Here is a 24,808-nt window from a genome sequence, read left to right as displayed (position 1 = left end):
CCTGCTGGTTTCGACAACCGCAACCCTATTGGGCAGGGCCTACCCACAGCAGATACTGGGACCAGGCGTCTCAAAGGCCGAGTGGAGTGAAGAATGAACCAAAGACCTCCACAAGGCAGTGCTGGTGGTCTTACAAGCACATTTACAGTGGAGAAAGAGCAACACAGACGAAATGCTGGAGCAACTCAGCAGGTCAGGCAGCAACCACGGAGAGGAATACACCGTCGATGTTTCGGGTCAAGACCTTTCATCAGGACTGCACAGAAAGGGGGCAAAAGCCAGGATAAGGTGGCAGGGGAAGAGGAGGAGGACGACGAGCCGGCAGGAGATAGGTGAGGCCAGGTGAGGTGGAAGGTGGGTGGGGGAGGGGAGAGGATGAAGTAAGAATTTGGGAGGTGATAGGTGGAAGAGGTGAAGGGTGACAGGTGGAAGGAGGAACCTGACAAAAGAGAGTGGACGATGGGAGAAAGGGAAGGAGGAGGGGAACCAGAGGGAGGGTTGGGCTGGTGAGAAGAGAAGGGGGCAAGAGGGAAGTCAAAATGGGGAATCGAAAAAGAGAGAAAGAAAGAAGGGGAGAAATAACTGGAAGTTTGGAATAAGGTTGGTAGCATACAGAATAAGGTGGACGAACTCAAGACACAATTAGAGATTGGTCGGTGTGACATTGTGAGCATCACTGAGCTGTGGCTGAAAGGACACAGTTGGGGTTTAACATCGAAGGATTTACTTTATATCGACAGGGTAGGCAGGAAGGCGTAGGTGGCGGTGTGGCTCTGTCGGCAAGAGGAAATAACATCATTAGAAAGAGGTGACAGAGGGTCAGAGAATGTCGAATCTCTGTGGGTGGAGTGAAGAAATTGCAAGGGTAAAAAAGAAACCATTATGGGTGTCATATATAGACCACCAAATAGAAGCTAAGAATTGGGGTTGAGTTTGCAAAGGGAGCTGGAAAAGGCATGTGGTAAGGGTAATGTCACAGTTGTAATGGGGGACTTCAACATGCAAGAGGATTGGGAAAATCAAGCTGATGTCGGATCGCGAGGGGGGGGAGTTTGTTGAATGGCTAGTGGATGGCTTTTTAGAGCAGCTTGTGCTTGAGCCTACGAGGGGAAAGACTCTCCTACACTGGGTGTTCTGTAACAACCCAGATCTAATTAGGGAGCTCAATGTAAAGGAACCCTTAGGAGGTAGTGATCATGATATGATTGAATTGATGTGGCAATTTGAGAGGGAGAAGCATAACTCACATATATCAATATCACAATGGAATAAAGGGAATTCCAGAGGCACGAGAGAGGAGCTTGCCCAGGTGGATTGGAGGAGGATACTGGCAGGGATAATGGCAGAGCAGAGATGGCTGAAGTTTCTGGGAATAGTTCACAAGGCGCAGGATGGTTATAACCCACAGAAGAAGTTGTTCTCAAATGGCAGAGGTAAGCAACCATGGCTGACAAGGGAAGTTAAGGACTGTATAAAAGCCAAGGAAAGGGCATACAAGGTAGTAGAAATGAATGGGAAGTTGGATGATTGGGAAGTTTTTAAAATCCAACAAAAGGCAACTAAAAAAGCTATAATGAGGGAAAAGATGTAATATGAGGGCAGACTAGCCAGTAATATAAAGCAGGATGCTGAAAGTTTTTCAGTTATATGAAGAGTAAAAGGGAGGTGAGAGTTGATATTGGACCACTGGAAAATGATGCTGGTGAGGTAGTTATGGGCGACAAAGAAATGGCAGATGAACTTAGTGAGTATTTTGCATCTGTCTTCACTGTGGAAGACACTAGCAGTGTGACAGAGATCAGTGAGTGTCAGGAAGCAGGAGTGAGTGTCATTGCCATTACAAAAGAAAATGTGCCAGGCAAACTGAAATGTCTGAAGTTGGATAAGTCACCTGGACCAGATGGACTACATCCCAGACTGAGAGAGGTTGCTGAAGAGATAACGGATGAACTGGTCATGATCTTTCAAGAATCATTTGATTCTAGTACGGTCCCAGAGGACTGGAAGATTGCAAATGTCACTCAACTCTTTAAGGAGGAAGGAAGACAAAAGAAAGAAAATTATAGGCCAGTTAGTCTTACCTCAGTGGTCGGGAAAGTGTTGGAGTCTATTATTAAGACATGATACAAAGAGGGGTAGGTAGTGCTGAGAAGGTAATGCAATTTCAGAAGGACAGACAAATTGGAAGAATGGGCAAAAAAGTGGCAGATGGAATATAGTGTTGGGAAATGTATGATAATGCATTTTGGTTAAAGGAACAATAATGTGGACTATTATCGAAGTGGGGAGACGGTTCAAACATCAGAGGTGCAGAGGGACTTGGGAGTCCTTGTGCAAGACTCCCAGAGGGTTAATTCACAGGTTGAGTCTGTGGTTAAGACGGCAAATGCATTGTTGGCATTAATTTCAAGAGGAATAAAATATAAAAGCAAGGAGATTAAGCTGAGGCTTTATATGACACTAGTCAGGTTACACTTGGTGTATTGTCAACAGTTTTGGGCCCCTTATCTCAGAATAGGTGTGTTGTCATTGGAGAGAGGCCAGAGGAGGTTCACAAGGACGATTCCAGGAATAAGGGGAGGAGCATTTGGCAGCCTTGGGCCTGTACTCACTGGAATTCAGAAGCATGCGTGGAGATCTCATTGAAAGCAACTGAACGTTGAAAGGACTAGATAGGGTGGATGTGGAGAGGATGTCTCCTCTGGTGGGGGTATCCGAAACCAGAGAGCACAGCCTCAAACTTCAGAGGTGACCTTTTAGAACAGAGCTAAGGAGTAATGTTTTTAGCCAAAGAGTGGTGAATCTATGGCATGCTCTACCAGACTGTGTGGAGGCCAAGTCTGTGGGTATATTTAACGTGAAAGTCGATAGATTCCTGATTGGCCGGGGCATCAAGGGATGCGGTGAGGGGGCAGGTGTGTGAGGTTGAATGGGATCCAGGATCAGCCATGATGAAATGAGGGAGCATACTCGATGGGCTGAATGGCCTGATTCTGCTCCTATGCCTTAAGGAAGTTACAGAAATCAATGTTCACGCTGTCAGGTTGGAGGCTACTGAGACAGAATATGCTCCTCGACTTGAGAGAGAAAAAAAATCCCTGCAAACAGACAAAAACTTGCAGATGGAACTTAAATGCAGACAAGTGTGAGGTGTTGCACTTTGCGAGGATCAAGCAGGACAGGACTTGCGTGGTGAGTGGCAGGGCCGCAGAACAGACACTCAGACCATCATTCCACGAAAGTGGTCCTTAAGAAGATAACCTTTATAAACAAGCACACAGGTCAAGCGGACGGACAGAAACTTTTCCCCAGGGCAGAAGTGGGCAATACAGCGGGGCATGATTTTCAAGTGAAAGTATAAAGGGGACCTCTGGGACATTTAAGAGACTTAGAAAGGCACGTGGATGAGAGAGAAATGGAGGGCTATGTGGGAGGGAAGGGTTAGATTGTCTTGGACTAGGTTAGAGTTGAGCTAGGCACAACATTCTGGGCCGAAGGGCCTGTGCCGTTCTATGGTTTCCAAAAGCAGCTTACCTATGGTGTGGAGGAGCGCATCGTACTCTGAAAGAGAAGGAGAGATCGTGATATTGCATTAGAGTCTGATCGGTGTTCCTCTGCCAGTGTTGACTATGAACTCACTTCAGGTAATCTCCCAGCCACCGTGCCACCACCCCCCGTCCCCTTGCCCCACCACACACGCTCCCTCAACCTCATCGCATACTGCTGTCTCAGTAGGCCACACTACTCCCCCTGTAGCGGGGTACACACCACCGCCAAATACACAAAGGTTTGGGGCCAGGGTGACTCGTACCTGATTTTGCAACCAGCTTTTGTTTTTCTGAAAGAAGAAAGGACACACAGCATATTAAACTCCACATCAAAAATACAGGAGACTCGGCAGATGCTGGAAATCTGGACAAAACGCTGGAGGAACTCAGCAGGTCAGGCAGCGTCCATGGAGAGGATATGCCACCTAACTTGCCAAGTTCTTCCGAGAGGGTCTGCCTCTGCATCTCGGGGTCTGTGTGTGTGATTAAAACCCAAAACCAAGTTTCTGCTCCCATGGCCATTACAGACCACCCCCCCCCACCCTCCTGCAAGATTCTCAGGGAATTCTAACCCGAACCTTGTCCCAGTACCAACACCTATCACCCCCCCAAGGTTGGACGGGCTGGTGAGCATGCTTCTCTCCGGGTGTGGGGTGCCATCTCTATTATGTTGTATCACTGCCACCGGAGAACAGGATGAGTGGGCCATTCGGCCCCTTGAACCTGTCCTAGCATTCAACACCGTCACGGCTGCCCTTTTCCCACTGAGGGTGGGTGAGACTGGAACTAGAGGTCATGGGTTAAGGGTGAAAGGTGAAAAGTTCAAAGGGAAGATGAGGGTGAACAGCTTCAGTCAGAGGGTGGTGAGATTGTGAAGCCAGCTGCCAGCACCAGGGTTGGACACAGGTTAGAGTTAGACCATACGACCATATGATACAGGGGCAGAATTAGGCCATTGGCCTATCAGGTCTGCTTCACCGTTTCATCATGGCTGATCCATTCCCTCTGCCTTCTCCCCATATCCCTTCATGCCCTGACTAACCAAGAATCTATCAACCTCTGCCCCAAATATACCAGTGACTTGACCTCCACAGCCACCTGGGGCAACCAATCCCACAGATTCACCATTCTCAGGCTCAAGAAATTCCTACTCAGCTTTGTTCTAATTGGACGTCCCTCTATTCTGAGGCTGTGCCCTCTGGTCCTGGACTCCCCCCCCCACTACAGGAAACATCCTCTCCACAGCCACTCTATTGAAGCTTTTCAACATTGGACAGGTTTCTTCTGAATTCAGGCCCAGAGCCATCAATTAGTGCTCATATGGTAACCCTGAATCATTCTCGTGAACTTCCCCTGAACCCTCTCCAATGTCAGCACATCCTTCCTTAGATAAGGAGCCCATAACTGCTCAAAATACTCCAAATGGGGCCTTATCAGTGACTTATAAAAGCCTCAACATTAAACCGTTTCACCACCTGAGAGTAATTGGGATAGGTACATGGACATAAAGGGTATGAGGGCTAGGGGCCAGGTGCATGTTGACGGGACTATGCAGAGTAATATTCTGTCACTGATTTGACGGACTGCAGGGTCTGTTACTGAGATGCAGTTTTCTATCATTCCATCCCATCCTGCGCTGGTCCCACCCCGATCCTGCAAACGTTCAAGAAGGCAATTGGAAGATTGGCTTTAATTGGAAGAGGGACTGAATTTAAGAGCAGGGAGGTTATGCTGCAGTTGGACAGGGCAGTGGTCAGGCCACAGCCGGAGTACTGCGGGTAGTTAACTGGACAGGGCAGTGGTCAGGCCACAGCCGGAGTACTGCGGGTAGTTAACTGGACAGGGATGTAGTGACTTTGGAGAGGAGCTTCACAAGGACGATTCCGTGAATAGAAGCGTTAGTGCCTGAGAAGTGTTGGATAGCTCTGTGCCTGTACTCACCAGAGTTTACAAGAATGGCGGGGTGGGGGTGGGGGGACCTCACTGAAACCTGCTGAGTGTTGAAAGGCCTGGATAGAGTGGATGTGGAGAAGCTGTTTTCCATAGTGGGGGGGGGGGTCCAAGACCAGAGGGCACAGTCCGTTTAGCTCAGAGATGAGGAGGAATTCCTTTGTCCAGCGGGTGGAGAATCTGTGGAATTCATTGCCACAGACGGCTGTAGAGGCCAAGTCGTTGAATGCATTTAATGCCAAGGTTGATAGGTTCTTGATCAGACAGGGCACCAAAGGTTACAGGGAGAAGGCAGAGAATGGGTGGAGAGGGATAGTAAATCAGCTATGCCGGAATGGCAGAGCAGACGTGATAAGCTGTGTCTTACGAGGGGTTTAGCCTATGAGGAGAGACTGAATTCACCAGAATTCAGAAGAATGAGAGGGGACCTTATAGAAACATAACATTATGAAAGAGGCAGGACAGTTGCTTCAGCTGGTAAGTGAGACTTGAACCAGGGAACACATCCTAAAGATCCTCTGTGTGCATCCTGAACAGAGTTTCATGCAACGTAGGACGCAGATGCCCTCCCTGGGGTAGCTGTCGTTGACTCTCCCTCAGACTTCGCCGGCTGTGCTCGGAGCCGTTGTGAAACGACAGCCCAGCGGCTTGAGCAGAGAGCATCCAGCCCAGCCCTCCCTTCCTGTCCTCTCCCCACCCCCTGCACTGCCGTCGCCGGGTCTGTCCCAGGACCGCCACTCACCCATCTGTTCCAGCAAGTTGTTCTTCTCTGAAAGAGACAGAGACACCAATTATTCACGGAGCGGAGCGGCACATGGCTGCCCGCGCAGGAACAGGCCCCAGGGTTCACCGTGCCTTCTCTGAGTTCAGCGCTAACGTCCAGTGGTCGTCCCTCCCAGCACGCGGACGACCGCGCAGGAACAGGCCCCAGGGTTCACCGTGCCTTCTCTGAGTTCAGCGCTAACGTCCAGTGGTCGTCCCTCCCAGCACGCGGCCGACCGCGCAGGAACAGGCCCCAGGGTTCACCGTGCCTTCTCTGAGTTCAGCGCTAATGTCCAGTGGTCGTCCCTCCCAGCACGCGGACGACCGCGCAGGAACAGGCCCCAGGGTTCACCGTGCCTTCTCTGAGTTCAGCGCTAACGTCCAGTGGTCGTCCCTCCCAGCACGCGGCCGACCACGCAGGAACAGGCCCCAGGGTTCACCGTGCCTTCTCTGAGTTCAGCGCTAACGTCCAGTGGTCGTCCCTCCCAGCACGCGGACGACCACGCTCTGGCACTTGCACGTTCCCATGACCCGTGCACTTCACGAACGATTCCCTTACACCACCAGCTCCAGCAAACCGTGCGGATCCCCTCACGATCCTGGCTGACCTTAAACCTGTCCCTGACATCGAACGCAGACCAGTACAGGAACAGGAAGATCACCCACAATGTTGTAGTCAACCAATTAAATTAAAGGGCCAACTAAACTAATCCCTTCCACCTACACGGTGTCTACATAGAACTACAGAACGCTACAGCACAGAAAACAGGCCATTCGGCCCTTCTAGTCTGTGCCGAAACATTATTCCGCTAGTCCCATTGACCTGCATCCAGTCCATAACCCTCCAGACCTCTCCCATCCATGTACCTATCCCTCCATTTTCAGACAGTCATGTGCCTATCTAAACGTCTCTTACAAGTCTCTAATGTATCTGCATCTCACCACCACAGACAGCGCATTCCAGGCACCCTCCACTCTCTGTGCAAGAAAAAGAGCACTTGCTCCTGATATCTCCTTTGAAATTCCCCCTCTCAGCTTCACTACATGGCCTCTGGTGTTAGACATTTCACCCCTGGGAGAAAGATACTCTCCGTGCCTCTCATAATCTTGTAAACCTCTGTCAGATCTCCCTCTGACGCTCCAGAGAAAACGAGCCAAGTGTGTCCAGCCTCTAGCAATCGCACATGCCCTCTAATCCAGACAGCACCCCGGTGAACTTCCTCTGCACTCGCTCCAAAGCCTCAATATCCCAGAACTGTGTGCAATACTCCAGACGTCGCCCAACTAGAGCTTTATAAAGCTGCAACATGACGTGACGATTTAAACTCAACGCCTCGACTAACAAGCACAAGCATGCCCCACGTCTTCCTAACCACCACCTTCAGGAAGATATGAAGCGCGCAGAAAGTGGTAACCAGTGCCAACACTCCAACACACTTACCCTGCTGCACTCCAATCTTTTCTTGTTCTACACAGGGGAGAAAAGAGAGAGAAGATAAATTACCGTACACCAGGACTCGCTGGTCAGTGGGTTAACTATCTATCATTCACCAGGACTCGCTGATCAGTAGATTAACTGACAAACACCTATATCTTAGATTGGCTGTTGTGTAATTATCCAGATTACGTTGACAACGGAAGTTAAGGACCACATAAAAGCCAAGGAAAGGGCACATAAGGCAGCAAAATTGAGTGGGAAGTTGGATGACTGAAAAGATTTTAATATCCAACAAGAGGCAACAAAAGAAGCTACAATAAAAGAAAAGATGTAATCTGAGGACTAGCCAATAACATAAAGCAGGGTACCAGAAGTTTTTTAGTTATATAAAGGGAGTTGATATTCGACCACTGGAAAGTGATGCTGGTGAGGTAGTAATGGGGGACAACAGAATGGCAGATGAACTTAATGGGTACTTTGCATCTGTCTTCACGGTGGAACACACTAGCATTCTGCCATCGCTATTATAAAGGAGAAGGAGTTAGGCCAACTGAAAGGTCTCAAGGTGGGTAAGTCATCTGGACCAGATGAACTACATCCCACAGTCCTGAGGGAAGCTCCTGAAGAGACAGCAGATGAATTGGCCATGACCTTTCAAGAATCACTTGATCCTGGCATGGTTCCAGAGGACCGGAAAATTGCAAATGTCACTCCGCTCTTCAAGAAGGGAGGAAGGCAAAAGAAAAGGAACTATAGGCCAGTAAGCCTAACCTCAGTGGTTGGGAAAGTGTTGGAGTCTATTATTAAGGATGAGGTTTCGGGGTACTTGCATCGAACTCCCCATGCAGAACCTCTTCACTCGTCCTACCTGGGTCACTGGAATCTACATGGACCACAACCTCTGGCAGTTCACCCTCGCACTTCTGAATGCCGACGACTAGTTCTGAGGTGTCCCGGACCCTGGCACCTGGGACAATAGAAAATGGACAACAGGTGCAGGAGTAGGCCATTCGGCCCTTCGAGCCAGCACCGCCATTCACTGTGATCATGGCTGATCATCCACAATCAGTATCCAGTTCCTGCCTTATCCCCATAACCTTTGATTCCACTATCTTTAAGAGCTTTATCCATCTCTTTCTTGAAAGCATCCAGAGACTTGGCCTCCACAGCCTTCTGGGGCAGAGCATTCCATATATCCACCACTCTCTGGGTGAAAAAGTTTTTCCTCAGCTCCATTCTAAATGGCCTACCCCTTATTCTTAAACTGTGGCCTCTGGTTCTGGACTCACCCATCAGCGGGAACATGCTTCCTGCCTCCAGCGTGTCCAATCCCTTAATAATCTTATATGTTTCAATAAGATCCCCTCTCAGTCTTCTAAATTCCAGAGTATACAAGCCCATACTATCCAGGAATCTCGTTTCCAGAGAACCTCCCGTCCATTCCCTGAAATAACAAATCCCCTATCACCGAAGCATACCTCTTCTTCCCTCTTCCTGACTGAGTCACAGAGGCAGAGACCCGACCACTTTCCCCTCCTATGTCAACCCCTTTCCCCAAATAGTATCCAAAGTGACAGACCTGTTGTGAGGGGGATGGCCACAGGGGGTACTCTGCACTGGCTCCTTAACCCCTTTCCCCTTCCTGTCACCCAGTCTCCTCGGATGTAACTACCCCTCTATATGTTCTCTCTATTACCCCTTCAGCCTCCCAAAGGACCTGGAGTTCATCCAGTTCCAGCTCCAACTCCTTAACGCAGTTTGTTGGAAGCTGCAGCTGGATGCACTTCTCGCAGTTGGAGTCATCAGGGACACTGAAGGTCTCTCTGCCTTCCCACATCCAGGAAGAGCAGCATTCCACTGTCCTGTCTGGCATCTTTACCCAGCAGATCAGATATAAAGAGAAGCCTTAAAATCAACACTCTGACTATCCACTCAGATGACGATGGCCACTCTGCTAGCCCCTGCCTTCCTTTAGTTTGCTCTTACTAATCAATCCCAAATGTCGATTTGTCACTGGTCAGAGCTCTGTGATGCTGCTACGACCCGCTCCCGCCTTTTATCCACGGGCAGTGGACCTTGATTGAAGTCCCCTCCTCTTCAATGTTCCCATGTCTGCCTTGGTCACTGGTCAAAGCTCTATGATGTTGCTGCGATTCACTCACGCCTTTCATCCTCAGGCAGTGGACCCGATTGAAGACCGCTCCTCTCCAAACTTCCAATGTCCAGGTTGGCCACTGGTCAGAGACTTAAAGCTTTTGCTGTCACAACTTGAACCAGATATTTCAGCTCTTGCTAAAAACCATCAAGCTCAAGGATCACATTGACATCGAAGCTGCCGTACAGAGCACAGGTACCGTGTAAGTTAGGTTTACAGACAAATAAAAATTAAAGCAGACTCATTTTTCTCATGTTGGCGTATGGTAGACATGCCTTTACACTATGGGGGCGCCGGAAAGCATACTGTGCCCCAAGGGGAGCATTGGTGATTATGAAGGTGCTTTAAAAGAGCTGAAAAAGATTGTGAAACACTGGTCTGTGGTCCTCTGGATAGGAAGGTGCATCACGTGACCCAGAGGGCTCTGGGCCGTGGGCGAGACATTGCAGAACAGAAAAGCCCCACTGGTTTGCCATTACTTACCGAGCTTATTCTGCAGATCTGTGTACTCTGGAAGGGAGAGACAGAAAACATACAAGGTTTATATCACCCACTCCAGCTGCTAACATCTTCCACCAGCAACCGCCAGCGCAAAGCCGCCAAAGTTTTCCAAAGATTCAGAACACCCGCGTTTCAGGGGAAATGGCGTCAGAGCATGTTGAAATGTCAGGTCCCAACGTCTGGGTGATGATTCATGCAGCAGGCCGAATTGAGGTAGCGGGTCCGGGCCCTGGAACCTATCAGGGTGGTTGAACCCGATTTAGGCGTCAGGCCAAGTTGAAACGGTCAGGGTGTTGGGGCCCGAGGCTAGGATCAGGCCAGTTCAGCTCTGCACTCAACTATGTGTCTCGATCTCTCTTTGGGGGGTTCAGTTCTGAACACGATTTGCATGGTTATTGTTCACATGATTGTTTCTTATCCTCTCCGCACACTGGGTGTTCAACAGTCTTTTTTTTAATGTTTTGTTTTGGGTTTCTATGTTTCGTGGCTGTCTGTTAGGAGACGAAGTTGTGTAATGTACACATACTTTGACAGTAAATGTACTATGAACTTTAATAGAAAAGGGTGTAGCTCGAGTATGAAGTGAAGCACTTTGGACAGTTAAACCTGAAGGCAAAGAACAGATTTAACGGCAGGGTTCTTGGCAGTATGGGGGACAGACTGATTGCCCCGAGATCCTTCAAAGTTGCCGTGCAAGTTGACAGAAGGTGTACAGTGGGCTGGCCTTCACTGGTCAGAGGACTGAGTTCGAGGGCTGTGAGGTAGTTACAGCTCTGTGCAACCCTGCTTAGACCAGACGGAGTGCCCTGCTCAGTGCCAGGCGCCTCATTCTGGGAAGGGAGCGGAAGCTTTGGAAAGGGTGCCGAGGAGATTTCCCAGGATGCCGGCTGGATTAGAGAGCATGTCTTACGAGGGTAGGCTGAGTCAGCTCAGGGCTTTTCTCTCTGGAGCGAAGGAGGATGAGAGGTGATTTGATAAGAGGTGTGCCAGATGATGAGGCCTCGGTAATGTGGACAGCCAGGGATGTTTTCTCCAACGTGACAGTGGCCAACATGAGAGGGTGGACGTCAGAAGGTTTTCTGTCCTTCCCCCACAGAGAGTGATGAGTGTGTGGAACACCCTGCTGAGGGGGGGGGGGTGGGAGAGACAGGAACATTACTGAGGGGGGGGGTAGGAGAGACAGGAACATTACTGAGGGGGTGGAGACAGGAACATTACTGAGGGGGGCGGTAGGAGAGACAGGAACATTACTGAGGGGGAGTGGGAGAGACAGGAACATTACTGGGGGGGAGTGGGAGAGACAGGAACATTACTGAGGGGGTGGAGACAGGAACATTACTGAGGGGGAGTGGGAGAGACAGGAACATTACTGAGGGGGTGGAGACAGGAACATTACTGAGGGGGGCGGTAGGAGAGACAGGAACATTACTGAGGGGGAGTGGGAGAGACAGGAACATTACTGGGGGGGAGTGGGAGAGACAGGAACATTACTGAGGGGGTGGAGGCAGGAACATTACTGAGGGGGAGTGGGAGAGACAGGAACATTACTGAGGGGGTGGAGACAGGAACATTACTGTGGGGGAGTGGGAGAGACAGGAACATTACTGAGGGGGTGGAGACAGGAACATTACTGGGGGGGTAGGAGAAACAGGAACATTACTGAGGGGGTGGAGACAGGAACATTCCTGGGGGGGTGGGAGAGACAGGAACATTACTGAGGGGGGGTAGGAGAGACAGGAACATTACTGAGGGGGTGGAGACAGGAACATTACTGAGGGGGGCGGTAGGAGAGACAGGAACATTACTGAGGGGGAGTGGGAGAGACAGGAACATTACTGAGGGGGTGGAGACAGGAACATTACTGAGGGGGAGTGGGAGAGACAGGAACATTACTGAGGGGGTGGAGACAGGAACATTACTGGGGGGGGTAGGAGAGACAGGAACATTACTGAGGGGGTGGAGACAGGAACATTACTGGGGGGGTGGGAGAGACAGGAACATTACTGAGGGGGTGGAGACAGGAACATTACTGAGGGGGAGTGGGAGAGACAGGAGCATTATTGGGGGGGTGGGAGAGACAGGAACATTACTGAGGGGGGCTGGGAGAGACAGAAACATTACTGGGGGGGTGGGAGAGACAGGAACATTACTGAGGGGGGGTGGGAGAGACAGGAACATTACTGGGGGGGTGGGAGAGACAGGAACATTACTGAGGGGGTGGAGACAGGAACATTACTGAGGGGGAGTGGGAGAGACAGGAACATTACTGGGGGGGTGGGAGAGACAGGAACATTACTGAGGGGGTGGAGACAGGAACATTACTGAGGGGGAGTGGGAGAGACAGGAACATTACTGAGGGGGTGGAGACAGGAACATTACTGGGGGGGTAGGAGAGACAGGAACATTACTGAGGGGGTGGAGACAGGAACATTACTGGGGGGGGTAGGAGAGACAGGAACATTACTGAGGGGGGGTGGGAGAGACAGGAACATTACTGAGGGGGGGTAGGAGAGACAGGAACATTACTGAGGGGGTGGAGACAGGAACATTACTGAGGGGGGAGTGGGAGAGACGGGAACATTACTGAGGGGGTGGAGACAGGAACATTACTGAGGGGGGGAAGGAGAGACAGGAACATTACTGAGGGGGTGGAGACAGGAACATTACTGAGGGGGGAGTGGGAGAGACAGGAACATTACTGAGGGGGGGTGGGAGAGAGAAACATTACTGAGGGGGTGGAGACAGGAACATTACTGAGGGGGGGTGGGAGAGACAGAAACATTACTGAGGGGGTGGAGACAGGAACATTACTGAGGGGGGGGAGAGACAGAAACATTACTGAGGGGGTGGAGACAGGAACATTACTGAGGGGGAGTGGGAGAGACAGGAACATTACTGAGGGGGTGGAGACAGGAACATTACTGAGGGGGGGTGGTAGAGACAGGAACATTACTGAGGGGGTGGAGACAGGAACATTACTGGGGGGGTAGGAGAGAGGAACATTACTGAGGGGGTGGAGACAGGAACATTACTGAGGGGGGGTGGGAGAGACAGAAACATTACTGAGGGGGTGGAGACAGGAACATTACTGAGGGGGGGTAGGAGAGACAGGAACATTACTGAGGGGGGGTGGGAGAGACAGAAACATTACTGAGGGGGTGGAGACAGGAACATTACTGAGGGGGGGTAGGAGAGACAGGAACATTACTGAGGGGGGGTGGGAGAGAGGAACATTACTGAGGGGGTGGAGACAGGAACATTACTGAGGGGGGGGTGGGAGAGACAGGAACATTACTGAGGGGGTGGAGACAGGAACATTACTGAGGGGGGGTGGTAGAGACAGGAACATTACTGAGGGGGGGTGGGAGAGACAGGAACATTACTGAGGGGGTGGAGACAGGAACATTACTGAGGGGGGGGTGGTAGAGACAGGAACATTACTGAGGGGGTGGAGACAGGAACATTACTGGGGGGGTGGGAGAGACAGGAACATTACTGAGGGGGTGGAGACAGGAACATTACTGGGGGGTGGTGGGAGAGACAGGAACATTACTCAGGGGGTGGAGACAGGAACATTACTGAGGGGGGAGTGGGAGAGACAGGAACATTACTGAGGGGGTGGAGACAGGAACATTACTGGGGGGGTGGGAGAGACAGAAACATTACTGGGGGGGTAGGAGAGACAGGAACATTACTGGGGGCGTGGAGACAGGAACATTACTGGGGGGGTAGGAGAGACAGGAACATTACTGGGGGGGTAGGAGAGACAGGAACATTACTGGGGGGGTGGAGACAGGAATATTACTGAGGGGGGGTGGGAGAGACAGGAACATTACTGAGGGGGTGGAGACAGGAACATTACTGGGGGGTGGTGGGAGAGACAGGAACATTACTGAGGGGGTGGAGACAGGAACATTACTGAGGGGGGAGTGGGAGAGACAGGAACATTACTGACGGGGTGGAGACAGGAACATTACTGAGGGGGGAGTGGGAGAGACAGGAACATTACTGAGGGGGTGGAGACAGGAACATTATTGGGGGGGTAGGAGAGACAGGAGCATTATTGGGGGGGTGGGAGAGACAGGAACATTACTGAGGGGGGCTGGGAGAGACAGAAACATTACTGAGGGGGTGGAGACAGGAACATTACTGAGGGGGTGGAGACAGGAACATTACTGAGGGGGTGGAGACAGGAACATTACTGAGGGGGGAGTGGGAGAGACAGGAACATTACTGAGGGGGTGCTAGAGGCAGGAACATCACTGAGATTTAGGGACGGAAGGACAACGGAGGACTACGTGGAAGGAAAGAGTTAGATTGATCTTGGAGTAGTTGAAAAGGTCAGCACAATATTGTGGGCCGAAGGGCCTGTACTGTTCAATGTTTAACAAAAACTCCTGTTTGACATCACACTCACGAACATTTACTGTGACTTACCTTCGTAAGTGGGCCGCAACCACAATTCTGGAAGAGAGGGAGGTACATTCCTGGTTAGTCATAACTCACTTCGATCCCACTCCACCTGCTGCCCCTTCGCAAACAACTGTTCCCGAGCCCTGAGCAGATTTAGCTCGGATGTAAGCTGCCCACCAGGTGATGAGCCATTCGGGAACATCCACAGTGTGTCCAGGCAGAACCACCGGCTGACCAAAGCTCCTATCACACTGACACTCCGATCATCGAGTGTTGCTTCTCCCCTACTTACAATAAGACAGACTCCCACTTTGAGCACAGCTCTGCTCACCTACTGCCAGGTGCTCAGGAAAAATGTATATACATGTCACTGGGATTTGAGGACCGGAGTTATAGGGAAGGGTTGAATAGGTTAGGAGTTTATCGCTTGGAGCAGAGGAGAATCGGGGGAGATTCGACAGAGGTATACAAAATTCTGAGCGGTATAGTTAGTAAATGCAAGCAGGCTTTTTCCACTGAGGTTGGGTGAGACGAGAACCAGAAAGTCATGGGTTAAGGGTGAAAGGTGAGATGTTTAAGGGAACCTGAGGGGGATCTTCTTCACTGAGAGGGTGGGTCGATTACAACACTTAAGAGAAGTTTGGATGGGCAGACGGACAGGAGGGCTGTGGTCCAGGTTGGCAAGGACGAGATGGGCGAAAGGCCCTCGTGCCGTCGTGTTCTATGACTCTGCCAAGCTTTGGGATGACGCAGAATACGGAAGTGTCGTCCATGGTGGAAAAGGTCATCGTAGGTCAGAGGGCAGATCGTGATCAGTTAGGGAAGTGGGCCGGGAAGTTTCAAACGTTTCATTAGAGGTGGTGCATTTTGAAAAGTGCAACAGTACACGGACAGACTATGGATGATCGGATACACGGGAACAGAGGGAACTCGGAATACCAGTGCAGTACACACTATGGTACACTGATCCTCGTTATTCAGGACTTTGAGTACAGGACCCACCAACTGGTGCTGGAAATCCAAAGCCCCAGTGAAGGATCTCGGCCCGAAACATGGACTGTTTACTTTTTTCTATAGATGTTGCCTGGCCCGTGTGTTACTTTGCGTGCAGGAGTTGTGATATTGTGTTTCGGACCTTGGCAAGACCACACTCCAAGCACTACGCTGAGTTTGGTTACGTGAATGATGTGGAAAAACTGCGAAGAGCGCAGGAAAGATTTACGTGGATGTTGCCAGGAGTCGGGGGTCTGAAATACAGTGGGAGATCATCTCCCTATGTTCTTCACACTGTATAGAACAGCTCTTTATTCCTTGCAATGCAGAAAAGTGACAGGCTCCCCAGGGTAGGGGAGTTCAAAGCAGGTTTCATAGGCTTAGGGTGAGAAGGGCAAGATTCAGAAGGGACTAGAGGAGTAACATTTTCTTCAGATGCATCAGCAAGGGAGATGAGGCTGAGTACAGGGCTACGGTAGGAAACTTAGTCACATGGTGTGAGCAGAATTATCTGCCGCTTAATGTGAAAAAGACTAAGGAGCTGGTGGTAGACCTGAGGAGAGCTAAGGTACCGGTGACCCCTGTTTCCATTCAGGGGGTCAGTGTGGACATGGTGGAGGATTACAAATACCTAGGGATATGAATTGACAATAAACTGGACTGGTCTAAGAACACTGAGGCTGTCTACAAGAAGGGTCAGAGCCGTCTCTATTTCCTGAGGAGACTGAGGTCCTTTAACATCTGCTGGACGATGCTGAGGATGTTCTACGAGTCTGTGGTGGCCAGTGCTATCATGTTTGCTGTTGTGTGCTGGGGCAGCAGGCTGAGGGTAGCAGACACCAACAGAATCAACAAACTCATTCGTAAGGTCAGTGATGTTGTGGGGATGGAACTGGACTCTCTGACGGTGGTGTCTGAAAAGAGGATGCTGTCCAAGTTGCATGCCATCTTGGACAATGTCTCCCATCCACTACATAATGTACTGGGTGGGCACAGGAGTACATTCAGCCAGAGACTCATTCCACCGAGATGCAGCACAGAGTGTCATCGGAAGTCATTCCTGCCTGTGGCCATCAAACTTTACAACTCCTCCCTTGGAGGGTCAGACACCCTGAGCCAATAGGCTGGTCCTGGACTTATTTCATAATTTACATATTACTATTTAACTATTTATGGTTCTATTAATATTTATTATTTATGGTGCAACTGTACCGAAAACCAATATCCCCCGGGATCAGTAAAGTATGACTATGACCGGAAGATGCTGAGATGGTCAGGGCTGTGGAACGAGCTGCCAGAGGAAGTGGCTGAGGTAGGTACACGGAGGGATACGAGCCCAACGCAGGAAACTGGGGCAGCTGGGTGGGCGCCATAGTTTGCATGGACCGGAGAGAGGCCGAATGTCCTGTAATCAGGACCGAGTGCTTTCCCCGCACATATAACGAATAAACTCATCTCGGGCTTCCAGCCAGGTAAAGGAATGGATTATGAACAATGTTTCGACAACAAACTCTGCCATCTTCATCAGGGATGATGCCTGGGCAAGTCCCGTCTGCTGGCGTTTATACCCCTGTATTCTGTCCCTCCTGATTGGTTCATCCTCATCCAATCAGGATTCGGCTCTCCCAACTTGTTTCAATCAAATTCCAGTTCTTTCTTACAGCGAGACTCCGATCGCCTGCCGTCTACAGGATTTCCCGTGGATGCAGAGCAGTGCTCCGGCCAGGCAGGATGCCTGCGTCAAGGAGCACATGAACCAGAGAAATTGGTGGGAGCAGAACATTGCATTCGCAATGGCCACAGGATTGACTACAGTGACACAAAGCTACTGTGCCATGCCAGTGGCTTTTGGGACGGCCTGGTGAAGGAGGCCATTGAAATGATCCATACTTGTACCTGACTGGAAGCCCGAGGGACTTCAGTCAGCCTGCGACCGTGGCATTTTTCACCATGACTCTGAAGGTCCAGAAGGAAATGTGGCCCACCCCGGCCAGAGAGAGAGAACTGGAAAACTAACTCTGAAATTTTAGAGGGACGGGAGCCAAAGACATCTTGCCTAGATGAGCTTGGTCAGCACGGATGAGTCGGGCCGAAAGGCCTGTGGTATGTGGTGAGCTTCCCTACAGACACACACCTTTCATCTTCTGGTCTCGCTGACGTTTTCTCCTCCAGAAGACGAAAAATACACCAACAACAGCCAAGAGGAGGAAGAGGGTGAACAGGAAACCCCCCAGCCAGCCCGAGGTCCTGGGGAAGAAGGCATCTGCAGGGAAGAGAGCAGAGGAGAGGGCAGTTAGTGATGCACCGACAACCCTGTCCCACCACGACCCACTGAACCCTCCTGCCTCACTGGTTACCACAGAGAAAGGAAAGGTGGGAGAACGTCTGAGAGAGGAGGTGGGGGTAGAGTTACTGGAACAGTTCCAGGGGATGGGGGTGGGGATTGGGGAATGTCAGGAGAACATCAGATGGGGCTGTGACATCAGGATGTAGATACGTTTTTTTTTAATATATAGTTGAACAATCCTGTGTTTTATGCCTATCATATACAGTGGCATGCAAAAGTTTGGGCACCCCCGGTCAGGATTTCTGTTACTGTGAATAGCTAAGCGAGTAAAAGATGAACTGATTTCCAAAAGGCATAAAGTTAAAGATGACACATTTCTTTCATATTTTAAGCAAGAAAACTTCTTTATTTCCATCTTTAACAGTTTCAAAATAACGAAAAAGGAAAAACGGCCCGAAGCAAACATTTGGGCACCCTGCATGGTCAGTATTTAGTAACACCCACTTTGGCAAGTATCACAGCTTTTAGTAGCCAGCTAAGAGTCTTTCAATTCTTGTTTGGGGGATTTTCGCCCATTCTTCCTTGCAAAAGGCTTCTAGTTCTGTGAGATTCTTGGGCCGTCTTGCATGCACTGCTCTTTTGAGGTCCATCCACAGATTCTCGATGATGTTTAGGTCGGGGGACTGTGAGGACCATGGCAAAACCTTCAGCTTGCACCTCTTGAGGTAGTCCATTGTGGATTTTGAGTTGTGCTTAGGCTTATTATCCTGTTGTAGAAGCCATCCTCTTTTCATCTTCGGTATTTTTACAGACGGTGTGATGTTTGCTTCCAGAACTTGCTGGTATTTAATTGAATTCATTCTCCAAAAAGTTCTATTTTAACTTCATCAGTCCACAGGACTTGTTTCCAAAATGCATCAGGCTTATTTAGATGTTCCTTTGAACCTTTTGAATAGAACTTTTTGGCCACAATGAGCAAAGGTATGTTTGGAGAAAAAAGGGTGCAGAACTTCATGAAAAGAACACCTCTCCAACTGTTAAGCAAGGGGGTGGATCGATCGTGCTTTGGGCTTGTGTTGTAGCCAGTGGCATGGGGAACATTTACTGGCCGAGGGAAGAATGAATTCTATTAAATACCGGAAAATTCTGGAAGCAAACATCACACCATCTGTAAAAAAGCCGAAGATGAAAAGAGGATGGCTTCTACAACAGGATAATGAACCTAAACACACCTCAAAATCCACAATGGACTACCTCAAAAGGCACAGGCCATGGCCCTCACAGTCCCCCGATCTAAACATCATGGAGAATCTGTGGATAGACCTCAAAAGAGCAGTGCGTGCATGACAGCCCAAGAACCTCACAGAACTAGAAGCCTTTTGCACGGAAGAATGGGCGAAAATCCCCCAAACAAGAAAAGAAAGACTCTTAGCTGGCTACAAAAAGCGCTTACAAGCTGTGATACTTATCAAAGGGGGTGTTACTAAGTACTGCCATGCAGGGTGCCCAAACTTCTGCTTCTGGCCCTTTTCCTTTTTTGTTATTTTGAAACTGTGAAAAACAGAAATAAAGAAGTTTTCTTGCCTAAAGAAATGTGTCATCTTTAACTTTATGCCTTTTGGAAATCAGTTCATCTTTTACTCGCTTAGCTATTCACAGTAACAAAAATTCTGACCGGGGGTGCCCAAACTTTTGCATACCACTGTATATGTATACATTTTATATTTTAATAACTTATGCATTATATATTATATAAACTTACACATTAAAATTTGTACATATTTTAAACCTTAATAATAATATAACTTTTAGCATTTTAAATCACTTAGAAACGTAATACTTTATAAGTAAATACACATGCAATTGCCCGATGAGTTTTTGTCGTATCGCTAATGCTGTATTTTTCTACAGGTTTTCTCAACCTGAACCTGATGACTGCATCAGTGATAAATAACCAAGCCTAAGGCCACCGGAGATGTGGAGTCGGGACTGAACCAAATCAGGACCTTCTGGTGGGAATTTGGATCGCCGCAGGGTGAGGGAATAATGCTCAGAGCTGAGGGAGGCCAGCCTGGCACTGAGGTTTCTCCACTCAGACTAGCACAGACATGATGGGCCGAACAGCCTCATCCTGTGCTGACATGGTTCCATGAACCCGGTCTAGTGACTTGGGGCATGGAGAGAGGAGAGGATCGGGTGGGAGAGAGGCAAAACTGAGCCCAGCTCCTCTTTCAGATTAAACCAGAGGAACTCAGGCCTGATTACTTCAAACCTCCCCCTTAAACAAAGCTCACATTCAATGTTGTAACTCCCAGGGTTGGACTCCCGTCAAAGGGTCCAGTCGCAGGAGTACATCAGCCAGGAGCTACAGAGGAGATTCCACACTGTGATAAAATTCCAAATAACAGATCATCCTGGCAACAACAGTAGGCAAAGGTAGACAATTTCTCGATCAGTAAGGGACTCAAAGGTTACAGTGAGGAAACAGGAGAATGGGATTGTGATGGAAAATAGAGCTGGAGATTAGGGGTAGTGAGCTGTGGGCACGTTACATTGGCACTGGAAGCGTTACAACACTTGCAGGCTGCCCCCAGCACACCCTTGGATTGTGTTGATTATTAATGCCAACAGTGCATTTCCATAAGACCATAAGACACAGGAGCATAATTAGGCCATCTGGCTCATCGAGTCTGCTCCACCATTCAATCATGGCTGATCCTTTTTTCCTATCCCCTCCTCAATCCCAGTTCCCAGCCTTCTCCCCGTAACCTTTGATGCCATGTTCAATCAAGAACCTATCAATCTCTGCCTTAAATACGTCTAACAACCTGGCCTCCACAGCTGCCTGTGGCAAGAAATTCCACAAATTCACCACCCTTTGGCTAAAGAAATTTCTCCGCATCTCTGTTTTGAAAGAGCACCCCTCTACCCTGAGGTTGTGCCCTCTTGTCCTAGACTCTCCCACCATGGGAAACATCCTATTCACATCTGTTCTGTCTGGACCTTTCAACATTCAAAAGGTTTCAATGAGATCCCCCTCATCCTTCTGAATTCCAGCAACTACAGACCCAGAACCATCAAATGTTCCTCGTATGATAATCCTTTCATTCCTGGAATCATCCTTGTGAACCTCCTCGAAACCCTCTCCAATGTCAGCACATCTTTTCTAAGATGAGAGGCCCATAACTGTTCACAACACTCAAGGTGAGGCCTCACCAGTGCCTTATAAAGCCTCAGCATCACATCCCTGCCCTTGTATTCTAGACATCTTGAAATGAATGCTGACATTGTATTTTCCTTCCTCACCACCGAGTCAACCTGCAAGTTAACCTTCAGGGTGTTCTGCAGAAAACGGGAGGCCAAGTCCCTCTGCATCGCAGATTCCTGGATTTTCTCCCTGTTTAAAAAATAGTCCACACATTTATTTCTACTACCAAAGTGCATGACCATGGATTTTCCAACATCGTATTTCATTTGCACTTCTTGCCCATTCTCCTAATCTTTCTAAGTCTTCCTGCATCCTACCTGTTTCCTCAACACTACCTGTCCCTGCACCAATCTTTGTATCATCTGCAAACTTGGCAACAAAGCCATCTAATCCATCATCGAAATCATTTATATACAGCATAAAAAGAAGTGGTCCCAACACTGACCCCTGCAGAACACCACTAGTCACTGGCAACCAACCAGAAAAGTATCCTTTTATTCCCACTCGCTGCCTCCTACCAATCAGTCAATGCTCTAACCATGTTAAAAATTTTCCTGTAATACTATGGGTTCTTCACTTGGTAAACAGCCTCATGTGTGGCACCTTGTCAAAGGCCTTCTGAAAGTCCAAATATACAACATCCACTACATCCCCTTTATCTATCCGACTTGTAATCTCCTCAAAGAATTTCAACAGGTTCATCAGCAGGATCTTCCCTTAAGAAAACCATGCTGACTTTGTACTATCTTGTCCTGTGTCTCCAAGTAGTCCATCACCTCGTCGTTAACAACTGACTCTGACATCTTCCCAATCACTGAGGTCAGGCTAACTGGTCTACAATTCTTTTCTGTTGCCTTCCTCCTTTCTTAAAGAGTGGAGTAACATTTGCAACCTTCCAGTCATCTGGCATCATGCCAGAGTCCATTGATTTTTGAAAAATCATTTCTAATGCTGCCAGAATCTATAATACAGCCTCCTTCAGAACCCTAGGGTGCATTCATCTGGTCCGGGTGACTTATGAACCTTTAGGTCTTTCAGCTTTTTGAGCACCTTCTCTCTTGTAATAGTAACTGTACCCACTTCTCTTCCTTCACACACTACATCAGGCATACTGCTCGTGTCTTCCACTATGAAGACTGATGCAAAATACTCACTTAGTTTATCTGCCACCTCCTTGTCCCCCGTTATTATTTCTCTGGCCTCATTTTCTAGCTGTCCTATATCCGCTCTCATTTCTCTTTTATTTTTAACATACTCGAAAAAACTTTTACTGTCCACTTTGATATTATTTGCTGGCTTGCTTTCATATTTCATCTTTTCCCTTCTAATGATTCTTTTAGTTGTTCTGTGTAGGTTTTTAAAAAACTTCCCAATCCTCTATTTTCCCACTAATTTTTGCTTTGTTGTATGCCCTTTCTTTGCTTTTACAATAGCATAGCCATGGTTTGAGTATTTTACCATTTGAGCATTTCTTCATTTTTGGCATACACATATCCTGCACCTTCCTCATTTTTCCCTGGATCACTGGTTCCTAAGGGTTCTTAACCATAAAACACTACAGCACAGAAAACAGGCCATTTGGTCCTTCTGCTCTGAACTGAAACCTTATTCTGCTAGTCCCATTGACTTGCACCCAGTCCATAACCCTCCAGACCTCTCCCATGTACCTATCCAATTTATTCTTAAAACTTAAGAATGAGCCCACATTTACCACGTCAGATGGCAGCTCGTTCCACACTCCCACCACTCTCTGAGTGAAGAAGTTCCCCCTAAACCTTTCCCCTTTCACCCTAAAGCCATGTCCTCTCGTATTTATCTCTCCTAATCTAAATGGAAAGAGCCTATTCACATTTACTCTGTCTATACCCCTCATAATTTTGTAAACCTCTCTCAAATCTCCCCTCATTCTTCTACGCTCCAAGGAATAAAGTACCAACCCGTTCAATCTTTCCCTGTAACTCAAATGTTTACCTTAAGGTAATCTTCACCTTAAGATCCCCAATCACCTCTGATCCTAACATCCAATCCAGTACAGCTGATCCCCTAGTTGGCTCAACGACAAACTATTCTGAAAAGCTATCTTTAGAGATAACTTTTGAGATCCATTACCAACCTGATTTTCCCAATGGCCCTATATGTTAAAATCTCCCATGACTACCACAACATTGCCCTTTTGACTCACCTTTTCTATATCCTGTTCCAATCTGTGGTCCACCTCCCAGTCACTGTTGGGAGGCCTGTATGTAACTGCCATCAGCGTCCTTTTACCCTTGCAGTTTCTTAACTCAACCCACGAGGATTCAACATCTTCCATTCCTGTGTCACATCTTTCTACTGATTTGATGCCATTCTTTACCAGTAGAGCCACACCACCCCCTCTGTCTACCTTCCTGTCACTCCGATATAATGTGTAACCTTGGACATTTAGCTCCCAATTACAATCATTATTCAGTGATGGCCACAATATCATACCTGGCAATCTGTAATAGTGCAACAAGATCATCCACCTTATATCTTAGAAACATAGAAAACCTACAGCACAATACAGGCCCTTCAGCCCACAATGTTGTGCCGAACATGTCCCTACCTTAGAAATTACTAGGCTTACCCATAGCCATCTATTTTTCTAAGCTCTGTGCACCTATTCAAAAGTCTCTTAAAAGACCCTATCGTATCCACCTCCACCACCGTTGCCGGCAGCCCATTCCACGCACTCACCACCCTCTGCATAAAAAAACTTACCCCTGACATCTCCTCTGTACCTACTCCCAAGCACCTTAAACCTGTGCCCTCTTGTGGCAACCATTTCAGCCCTGGGAAAAGGCCTCTGACTATCCACACGATCAATACCTCTCATCATCTTGTACACCTCTATCAGGTCACCTCTCATCCTCCGTCGCTCCAAGGAGAAAAGGCCGAGTTCACTCAACCTGTTTTCATAAGGCATGCTCCCCAATCCAGGCAACATCCTTGTAAATCTCCTCTTCACTTTTTCTATGGTTTCCACATCTTTCCTGTAGTGAGGTGACCAGAACTGAGCACAGTACTCCAAGTGGGGTCTGACCAGGGTCCTATATAGCTGAAACATTACCTCTTGGCTCCCAAATTCAATTCCACGATTGATGAAGGCCAATACACCGTATGCCTTCTTAACCACAGATTCAACCTGTGCAGCTGCTTTGAGTCTCCTATGGACTCGGACCCCAAGGTCCCTCTGATCCTCCACACTGCTAAGAGTCTTACCATTAATACTATATTCTGCCATCATATTTGACCTACCAAAATGAACCACCTCACACTTACCTGGGTTGAACTCCATCTGCCACTTCTCAGCCCAGTTTTGCATCCTATCAATGTCCTGCTGTAACCTCTGACAGCCCTCCACACTATCCACAACACCTCCAACCTTTGTGTCATCAGCAAACTTACTAACACATCCCTCCACTTTCTCATCCAGGTCATTTATAAAAGTCACAAAGAACAGGGGTCCCAGAACAGATCCCTGAGGCACACCACTGGTCACCGACCTCCATGCAGAATATGACCCGTCTAC

The 24,808-nt window shown here is 48.7% G+C and overlaps 1 protein-coding gene across 2 annotated transcripts in view; it reads right to left on the bottom strand.

Annotated features, from left to right (window-relative positions):
- Positions 1-24,808, bottom strand: part of LOC134346500 (butyrophilin subfamily 1 member A1-like) — a 47,146-nt gene that overhangs the window by 6,000 nt on the left and 16,338 nt on the right. For both annotated transcript variants that reach the window (XM_063047882.1, XM_063047883.1), the window contains exons 5-11: positions 17,895-18,023; positions 14,792-14,818; positions 10,337-10,363; positions 7,702-7,728; positions 6,241-6,267; positions 3,812-3,838; positions 3,535-3,561 (exon numbers count right to left, since the gene is read on the bottom strand). In XM_063047882.1, coding sequence (XP_062903952.1) covers positions 3,535-3,561; positions 3,812-3,838; positions 6,241-6,267; positions 7,702-7,728; positions 10,337-10,363; positions 14,792-14,818; positions 17,895-18,023 — 291 coding nt within the window. The remainder of the gene's footprint in view (positions 1-3,534; positions 3,562-3,811; positions 3,839-6,240; positions 6,268-7,701; positions 7,729-10,336; positions 10,364-14,791; positions 14,819-17,894; positions 18,024-24,808) is intronic.

The sequence above is a fragment of the Mobula hypostoma genome, chromosome 5 (genome assembly GCF_963921235.1).
Source record: "Mobula hypostoma chromosome 5, sMobHyp1.1, whole genome shotgun sequence".
In the NCBI taxonomy this organism is placed as follows: Eukaryota; Metazoa; Chordata; class Chondrichthyes; order Myliobatiformes; family Myliobatidae; genus Mobula; species Mobula hypostoma.
The sequence above is the reverse complement of the archived record's forward strand: the minus strand, read 5'-3'. Positions and strand labels throughout refer to the sequence as shown.